The sequence below is a fragment of the Arachis duranensis genome, chromosome 8 (assembly GCF_000817695.3).
Source record: "Arachis duranensis cultivar V14167 chromosome 8, aradu.V14167.gnm2.J7QH, whole genome shotgun sequence".
Taxonomy (NCBI): Eukaryota; Viridiplantae; Streptophyta; class Magnoliopsida; order Fabales; family Fabaceae; genus Arachis; species Arachis duranensis.
This window is the reverse complement of record NC_029779.3, coordinates 17541634-17551210: the sequence shown is the minus strand read 5'-3', so window position 1 is coordinate 17551210 and position 9577 is coordinate 17541634. Positions and strand designations below refer to the sequence as shown.

Genomic DNA, 9577 nt, shown 5'->3' with positions numbered 1-9577 from the left:
CAGCTTCGAAGGCCACCGTCCGTCGAAGTCTTGCTCCATTCCCCGAAGCTGGGCATCAGCCTCGCTGGTGTGCATAGCCCTCAAAGCTCTTCGTGTCAGCAGTCATTCACTCCATTGAGTATTCCAAGTAAGTTTCTTTCTGTTTATTTCAATTTAATTTGTTTAGTTTTTACAATTAGCTAAGTTTTTTTCAATTTGATCTCATAATTTCAATTCTAATGAGCATTGATCTACATTTGGAGAGTCCTTTAGGTTGCTCTTTATCTATATATCGTATCCTATGATTCTAATTGAAAGTGTACTATAATACATATAAAAATACCCTGTAATCCAAGCATGAATGGAATGCAAGTTTGACTTTTAACTTTCAACTTTTAAGGCTTGTAATTTGTTCATTCATTAGCTAGGGGCATATACTTGTAATCTATTGTAGCACTACTGCTGCTGCTGCTTCTATTAATATGTCTAGTTATTTTAGAGGAATATTATATGTATGATGCATTCATGCTTGTCTCCCATTATATTCTCCTTTTAAATGCGGCTGGTTTTTATAGTTTTAGTATATAAGTTTTCTAATTTGCTAATTTAATACTTCATTCTAATCAGTGAAACAAGTTTTTAATGTTATCGTTTCAATTTTAAGAACATCCGCTCCCCCCTTTCCCAAAATTTCAAAAAAGATATAAATAGACATTTTTTTATATTGTTGTATGATGCAACCAGTGAAAAATGAGTCAAGTTTGTTAATATTGTAATTTGAATTTTGAAGCTTATGATGAGAATTTTGTATCAACTTTATTGAGGTGAAGTTTGGCACGTTTTTTGTTTCTTCAGAGTACTGACCAGGAAGCTTTGAAGAAGATATTGGTAGCTACACATGACAAGTCTCAAAAGAAGGTGAGATTTCAATTATTTCTTTAAAAAACAAATTAAATATAAATGTTGAGAGAGATTATGTCGGAGAGCAAAGTTAACTTGTGATGCCAGTATAATGAGTTATTCTTTCTTTTTCAATTTTCTGTGTTATTGAACTTAACCAAACCTGTCTCTTTTCAAATTTTACTGACTATTTATGTGTACACTTCTTTGATAGGTTGATAAAGCTATAGAGGACATACAAAAAGATAAAGTCAGAGATACACAAAGCGAATGAAGGCAAGCATGTGTACTCATTCGTTATTTTTGTTTCCACACGTCAAAATTGTGGATTTGATTAAGCAACAACATTTGAGAAAATGATATTGTATTATTTAACATCAATTTGTAAACAACTTTAAACAGTTAAACTAGAAGCCACAAATTGTTGGTTTAGGTTGTTTGCCGATGCTTGTTTTCTCCATCAAATGCTATACGTCAGCTTAAATTGGATTTACTGTTAAATCCATTTGTTCTTCATGTTTATTGCATGCAGCTGTGTGAATCAGATATTGAAGCAATAGAGAAAATTAACTTTTCAGTTTCTGAAGTGAAGAGCAAGTACAAGGTAAGATTTTCCCTTTCTCTTGTTTATTTGATGACCTAGTAATGGCTTTAGTGCCTAATGGTGAAAAACTGAAAGTCTATCATGTTTATATTGTTATGGTCTTAATTCTTATCCTCTAAACTATTTCTATATTTCTCTATTTTTTGGCTCTTCCTATATTCAATGAATGATTACTTGATACAGGATGCTACCCTCTTACCAAAATGGAAAGCATTTCAGACAGTCATATATCTTGAACGGGTGAGATTACTGGTTACCTTTTTTTATCAAATAGATATAGGTCAGAATTTGCAGCATTACATCTTCTGGTTGATATAGATTTGCAGATAGCCAATTGAAAAAAATGAGGTACTCAATCATCCAGAGTTCATGCAGCCTTTATATTTTCACCCATTTCACTTTATTCTATGTTATGGATTCTTATAACTGCAGGATGATGGCCTGAATGACTCAAGTAAAATTGCTGCATTTGATTTTGATGGCTGTCTTGCAAAAACTGCTGTGAATAAGTATGCTTGAATCTGAAGTCTAAGATTTGCTATTATATTTATTGTTGCTGTTGGATTTAATATCTTTTATAAATTACAACCTTTTGATATGATGTATTAAGAAGCTTATTTATTTATTTATTTACAGAGTGGGTGCAGACACTTGGTCCCTCATGTATCCTTCAATTCCTGATAAACTACAAAGCTTATACAAGGATGGGTACAAGCTGGTGCGTCTATTTTATTTTAAAAAAATGGCTGTAGAATTTTGTTTGATTTTTAGAACTCTTCTATGCTCATCCTCCTTTATTTGTATCTTGTGATGGTCACAATTTAACTAAAATGAATAGATAATAATGGCATTTCTGGTTCTCTATGCTGTTTATTGTCTCGCTATTGTTTATTATAGGTAATTTTCACCAATGAATCCAATATTGAACGTTGGAAAAATAAGAGACAAGTAGCCGTGGACTCAAAAATTGGACGTCTCAATAATTTTATTGAGAAAGTGAAGGTTCCAATTCAGGTGACTTCTTTGAGACTCCACACATCTGTCTTCTACTATTATTAGCAATGCAAATATTGCTTTTCTTACTGGCTATAACAATCGTTTTCTGGTTCAATTATTTTATGGTCGCTAAAGATCTGTTTATACATCTGAGAAATCATCATCTGCTGCTGGATTGACTGCAACAGTTGCTAAGGAACCAGAAACTGGAGAGTTTTGTATTGAGGTAAATGACATAACTACTATTTTATGCTTCTGGGTTTAGAAAGTAATTATGGTCTCAAATGAGGTCAACAAGGCTTCTCCGGGAGATATTTTTAAGTTCACAACTATTTGAAACTTGTACTATTTGTTGTAATTTGTGTTTGAGTGGCATGTTTTAATTTGTTTTGCTAATTTTAAACATGTATTAATTTGCTTCTCCTCTGGTATAAAGATCCTAAAGTATGAGTTGGTAATTTGCTTTTATATTTATAGTATTTAATACCATAAAGAAGTATTTATTATAATTTTTCAGTTTTAATACTATACTTTTTTGTTGTGTATTATTTGCAGATTTAGCATATGGGACAAGTCAAGCATGGATATAAAATATGCAAGTAAATTGATATTTTTTTGATAAATATTAATTACTATTTTGTTATGATAATTATTGTTAGATAAGAATTTTATTATTTTGTTGAGAATTATTGATGAACATGTATTTGAAATACTAATTAAACCTTTTAATATCTATTTTAATTAGAATTTTATTATTAGTTATTTTGTCACTTTTATAAATTTCATTATTAGTTATTTTGTCTCTTTATTTATTAAATAATTTATTTTTGTGTATTTTTATTACAAAAGTAACTTTTATTTTTACCAAAGAGGCAACCCTTCTATTAGTTGCATATTTTGAATATTGGACAACACTTGTATGGTTGCATATTCAAAAGAAAAGGCAACACTTGTATAGGTTGCATATCCAAAAGAAAAGGCAATGCTTTAAAAGGTTGCATATTCATAACTAATAGGCAACATTTCAAAGTATTGCGAATTCAAACTTATAAGCAACACGTAAAAGGGTTGCATTTTATTGCAAATAGACAACACTTTTTAGTAGTGGCCAAAATATAAGAGAAAAGACAACACTAAAAAAGTGTTGTCTCAAACATACCTTTGAAGTATTGTTGTTTTTCAACTAAAGGCAACACTTGGTAAGTGTTGCTCTCAAAAGCAACAAGTGTTTCTCTCAAAAGCGTTGTTTTTAAAACAAAAAAGTGTTGCCTTGATCTAAGGCAACGGCTGCATATGCAACGCCACCCAAAAACGTTGCCTTAGGTCCAAAAGTGTTGCCATAGATCAAAAGCAACCTTTTGTCATCCTTTAGACAACACTTTTTAAATGTTGCCTCAACCTGAAAATGTTGTAGTGGTATCACAAAAGCTAATTTTTCCATTTGTGAATCACCAAGAAACCGGAAAGAAATCAACTCTGTACAAGTACCATTCTGAAAACTATGAAAAAGGTTAAGTTAATGGTGCTCTGCTGGAAATCCACGGTCAAGAAACAAACTTAGGGCCAAAGAAAAACTGAATGCCTCAGATTCAAGATTCTTGAAGAAAACGGTTGAGAGAGAAAGGTAAGGTTGCATGTTGCTGCTTCTGCTCTCTCTCACCTCTGACCACGCCGCTGCTAGTTTTGATGACGGAGAAGAAGACAATCCAAGTGTTGAACTTGGTTCAAACCTTGGAAGCTTCACTCCTCTATAACAGGGATGAATGGCTCAGGATTGAGTAAGAGAGAAAGAGCACTTGTTTCGGTGTCCATAGCTCCCTGAGCTGTTCTTGTTCTTGTTCTTCTCCTTCATGGTTTTTATTTTGTAATTCTTTTTCTCAATTTAGTCTGGCTGAGTTTCATTGGAAAAAAGACAAACATGGTGAGGTTTGAAAGAAAAAGTCAATAAGTGAAAAAAGGCAATGGGCTAGATTTGGAGAAAAAGTCATAGTTATCTCAAAAAATCTTTGTAAGTTTTTTGTTTTGTGTCATGATCTTGAGAGGATTTTCTTGCAAGTCGGGTTAGCACTTTGCTATTGAAAGCTAGGGTGAGTCCTAGTCAAGTTCAGTTTGAGTTAGAATCTGGATTTGTCCCAGATAGGATTGGGGTAGATCTTAGAGAGAATTGGTATATGTAAACTGTTAAAAGATATATAGTGAAATTTCATCATTGTTGTGATGGAGACTGGATGTAAATTACATTACACTGAGTAACCAAACTAGGATATATCTCTGTATCACCTTCTACCATCTTTTCTATTTCTAGTTCAGTGTATTATGAGACAAAATCAAAATGTCTCTTGATTGCTTAACTTAACTGCATCTTACTATATTTATTCCAACAAGTTATTGTGCTTTGACTCATCTCACATCAGAAGATAAAACTCAAAATCTCTCCTGTATCTATCTTAAGAAAGCAAAGTTACAAAGCAACAAAAAGGGTAACCAAGATTTAACCCCCTATTCTCTTAACCACTAATTATCATCAATAACATATTAAACTTAAACTAAAAATAAAAAATAAAATAATTAGAACATATTAAATATATACAAAAGTTCAAATAAAATACTAATCTAAATACTCTTTAAATATAATAATACTTATTATTATTTAATATAATATGATCTAATCTAAATATACTTTTTGTATAATCATTATCTAATTTAATATTATCAAAACATTTATTTTTAGAAAAGAAACTTATTTAGAGGAAAAAAAGCTTTTATCTGTAATGAAAATTCTAAAAGAAAAGAGGAGAGTGAGGATGTGGAAATTTTAAATTGGTAAAACACACGACTAAGGGTGTGTTTGGCAACCACGTTCAAAGAGAAGAAGTACGTTGGTTTGGCAAAGTTTTGATTTATGAACGCAGAAATGATTTTTTAAGTTTTTGCGTTTCACCAACGGGCTTTTAGCCATCAATACTCAATCTTTATTTATCTTTTACCAATTTTATCCTTTATCCATACTATTGTATTATTTATATTATTTTTATTTATATGAATTATCTTTTTTTATTATTTACTATTTTTATTTAATTATTTATTTGATATTATACACTTTTATAATTATATTTTTTTGTATTATTTTATTTTTTTATAATATAATATATTGATCCTATTAAAAAAGTAAATTAAACAAAAAATTAATTGTAAATAATAATAATAAAAAATTATAACATACTAAAAAAGAGTACTAAGAATACTAAAAATATATTCTATAATCCATTTTGATATAAATATTGCCAAACATAAATCACTTAACACAAACTTATTTTTCATCAAAATCAAGCTTGCAAAATTAATTTTATTCAAATTCTTATTTGCAAACTGTAATCCAAACACACACTAAAGGGTGAGGGTCAGATCACCAAACTTAAAGAAGGCAAACTGGGTGACTGGAGGACAGCTTGCCGATTGCATACAGAAACGGACTGAGTACAAAAAGAGTAGTTCACCGAACCAAGAGGCAATCTACGTGAAGGACAAAAAAAAAGTTGATTTTTTGTAAACAAACCTTTTTCTTTTCTTTTCAAAAATAATATTTTTTATTTATTTAAGAAAACATCCTTAAAAAAAGTGTATATAAAAGTAGAAATATATCTAACTTTAATATTATTCGGTTGATGTTATAGTTTTATTATTTTTTTTATCAAAATTTTATAGTTTAAAGTTTGTAATTGAATTTCTATATTAGATAAAAACTTTCAGTTATGTTCCTTCAAACTATTTTTGTTAAAATATAATTCTTTTAAAAGATTTATTTTTGTAAAATGAATTATGAAATATTCTAAAAGCAAAATATTTTAGAATTATGAGCTTTTGCTGAAAAATAATAACTAGTAAGAATTTAATTATAAATTTTTATCTAATATAAATATCAATTACAAATTTTTAAATCGTAAAACTCTAATTAAAAATTATTAAAATAATAAAAATTAATAAAATAATTAAATCATATTTTGGATTTTTTTATGTTCTATTTTTTTTTAATTTAATTTAATGTCATATCTATTCCACCCTTCCGTGTTCATCTGTGTAATTGTGTTGTATTATTAGTTAAAATAATAACGGTTTGTGGTTCTTTGACTTCTTTCTTTATTTTCATTCTTTTTAAAGTTTTTATCTAGACACACATATATAATAGTACTACATCCAAGGTTAGTGATCTTAATCTATTTTTAATCCAGAGTTAGTGGACAAAAGAGGTCTTTTTTTTTGGTTAATTGAAGTACCGTGATTATTCTAAAAAAATTTAGTAATCTGGGTGTTAGAGATCCTACATATGTTAATATATCTTTATTCGATTAATTGGTTTGACAATTTTTTTTATTGTCATGACAAATTTTGGATTGTTATATTAAGGACAAAGTATATGAGAAACGAGGAAATTTTAGATGGTTATATTCTTTGCAGTATTTCTTATATTTGGAAGAGTATCTCAAAGGCTTTTGGTGCTTTTAAGAATGCCTTCTCTTAGTGTGCTGGGTCATTTGATCAATTTTTTTGATTTGACAAGTAGAGTATTAAAGGTTCAATTGCTCAAGATGTCTCTTTTGTTCATATATCTGATTTTGATTTAACTATTAGAGATGTTTGAAAAGATGGTCAATGAAATCTCCATGATATTTTTTCTAATATTTCAGAAGATGTTAGACAGTGTTTGAATGCTTATAATCTGGATTTAAATGTTGGAGAGAGTTCGGGTTGGTCGTAGAGTGTGGCATCTTCTGGACTCTACTAGGTTAGGAGTGAATACAGTTGGCTAGCCAAAAGAAAATTTGACTAGAATGAACGTGATAATTGGTTGTGGGTATGGCGACTGCATATTTCTGAGAAGTATAAGTTCTTGATTTGGTTCAGTCTTCTAACGTTATTCCTACGGCAGAGTTTCGATTGGATCGTGGCTTAACTTTATCTAGTACTTGTCATCAGTGTTAGAGTGGTTATAAATTCATGCTTCATTGTCTTCGCGAGTGTCCCAGTGCCAAGGAAGTCTGGAATCTTTTAGGCCTGTATTTAGATAATTCAGATTTATGTGATTGAATCTACAGAGTTGCAAGGAGTGGAGATGTTTTTCTTTTCTTCTTGACCATTTGGTGGATTTGGAGAAGTAGAAATCGTGACTTATTTAATACAGATGACTCTTGGAGTGCTAGTAAAGTGATGAGTTTGATTTGTAGTTCAGTAAGGGAGTTTCACACCATTTTTGCTATACTTCAATCTTTGTCTCCTCCTTCACTTTGTTTGCATTGGGTTTCAATTTCCGTTCATTCTATTAAATTGAATTGTGATGTTAGTTATTTTGTTCATTTTGGCTATGTTGGTTTTGGTTGTATCGTTCACAATTCTTATGGATGTTGGTTGAAAGGTTGCACTGGAAAAGTCGAAGTGTGCAGTGTTCTTTTTGTTGAATTGTATGCGATTTGGAAATGTTTATTTCTAGTTTGGGATAGTAAATTTCGTGAGGTTATTTGTGAAACAGACTGTTTAAAAGCCTTTTTCTTGGTAAACCAAAAAATGTTTGGTAATGATATTTCGAAATGAGATTTGGCAAAGCATATACAAAAAGTTATAAATTGGAATTGGAGAGTCTCTATTCTTTTAATTTTAATTCAGAGGAATACGAATAATGTTGTAAATTGTATAACTAAAGCAGTTGCTTTTAATGCAGACATTTACTCGAATTGAAATTAAATCATAGAATAAACTTCAATATCTAATAGATTTAGATATAAACTTAATCAATTAATTTAATCTTTTTTATTTAATCACAAAAAGAAAAATCTATTTTTCATCCTTGAAAACAGGCTGTAAGTTTGGTGAGAGATTTTTCACTGGCATAGATATGCTATTATTGATGAGAATTCTTTGTTCAATCATTTGTATGATTAGCCGTTTTTTGGTTCACTGAGCAGGTTAAAATTGAAGATGTATAGTAAAACACAGTAAACGAATTGTCACTCATCAACACAAATTGAACACGATTAATTCAATAGTAGAAACTTAGATGCAGTCGACTTTACGTAAAGTTAATATTTAAAAATAATTAGATAATTTGATTGATTTAACTAACTTTTATTTAATAGTTTTCATATATTAACTTTATGTAAAGTTGATTTTACCTGAATTTTTACCTAATTCGATTCGACCTTATTAAAGTCTTTGTGAAAGGGAGGGATACACCAAGTTGATTCTTGAAATAAAAGCATAATTGGTGTGGCTTGCCTCCTAATAGTCGACGCATTTATAGCTGAACTCGACTTTAGGCTACTAGATTCTTCTGGTCCACGTTTCCTGTTGAATTTATTGGGTTCGATATTTTGCATTTTTCACGTGGCTTCTATTTTTTTTATGGTATTTTTAATTTAATAGATTAAAGATTGATTTATCGAGAATTTGAATTTAAAAATTTATCGTTAGTTAATAAATTAATAAATTATTGGATATATAAAATAAAATTTAAATTTATAATATTTATTTACACAAACAAATAAACTGATAATTAGATTAAATCAAATTTATCTTTTTTTTAGTGCCCTTACTTAGGTTACAAGTTGATGTTACCCAACTCGGCTCGTAGCCTCTAGTCTAGGATATAAGTAACATGAATTTTGGTTCCATGTGAAGCTTCAGCAAATATAAATAACCAATAAAAATATTATATTTATTAATTGTATGTATTTTTTTATATTTGTAATACTAAAAGTGATTAATAAAAAATATAAAAAAATATACATAAAAATGTATAAACATAATACAAATATTATTTCTTATAAGAAAAATACGTGGATCAATAAATGAAATATCAATTGAGTAGGAGACTAGTTACTCTGCGGTTGGCATGCGACGGTGCTGTATAAGGAGGACCATTGCATTGCGTAGTAAAGTGACAAACCCAGTGAACAGTGATGAATCTACAAATTTTAAATAGTGTAGGCAAATATATGTAGGATATAAAAATAACAAAAAAATTTTTATAAATATATCAAAATATATAAAAATAAATAATATAAAAATATTAAATATTAAATAATTTGTTATTTATTTATTATTAAT

The 9577-nt window shown here is 29.3% G+C and overlaps 1 protein-coding gene across 1 annotated transcript; it reads left to right on the top strand.

Moving 5' to 3' along the window:
- Positions 1 to 340: 340 nt before the first annotated feature.
- Positions 341 to 3040, top strand: LOC107461119 (polynucleotide 3'-phosphatase ZDP-like). The gene is made up of 9 exons (XM_052253269.1): positions 341 to 351; positions 810 to 897; positions 1412 to 1483; positions 1667 to 1723; positions 1916 to 1992; positions 2120 to 2201; positions 2381 to 2497; positions 2634 to 2705; positions 3035 to 3040. The coding sequence occupies exons 1-9, from the start codon at positions 341 to 343 to the stop codon at positions 3038 to 3040; spliced, it is 582 nt and encodes a 193-aa protein (XP_052109229.1).
- Positions 3041 to 9577: the final 6537 nt, after the last annotated feature.

Bases quoted from the DNA above. Each gene is read 5' to 3' on its own strand.
- LOC107461119 (XM_052253269.1), top strand. The intron at 1,993-2,119 runs GTATGCTTGAAT...ATTTATTTACAG, and splicing joins GCAAAAACTGCTGTGAATAA to AGTGGGTGCAGACACTTGGT. The intron at 2,202-2,380 runs GTGCGTCTATTT...TGTTTATTATAG, and splicing joins ACAAGGATGGGTACAAGCTG to GTAATTTTCACCAATGAATC.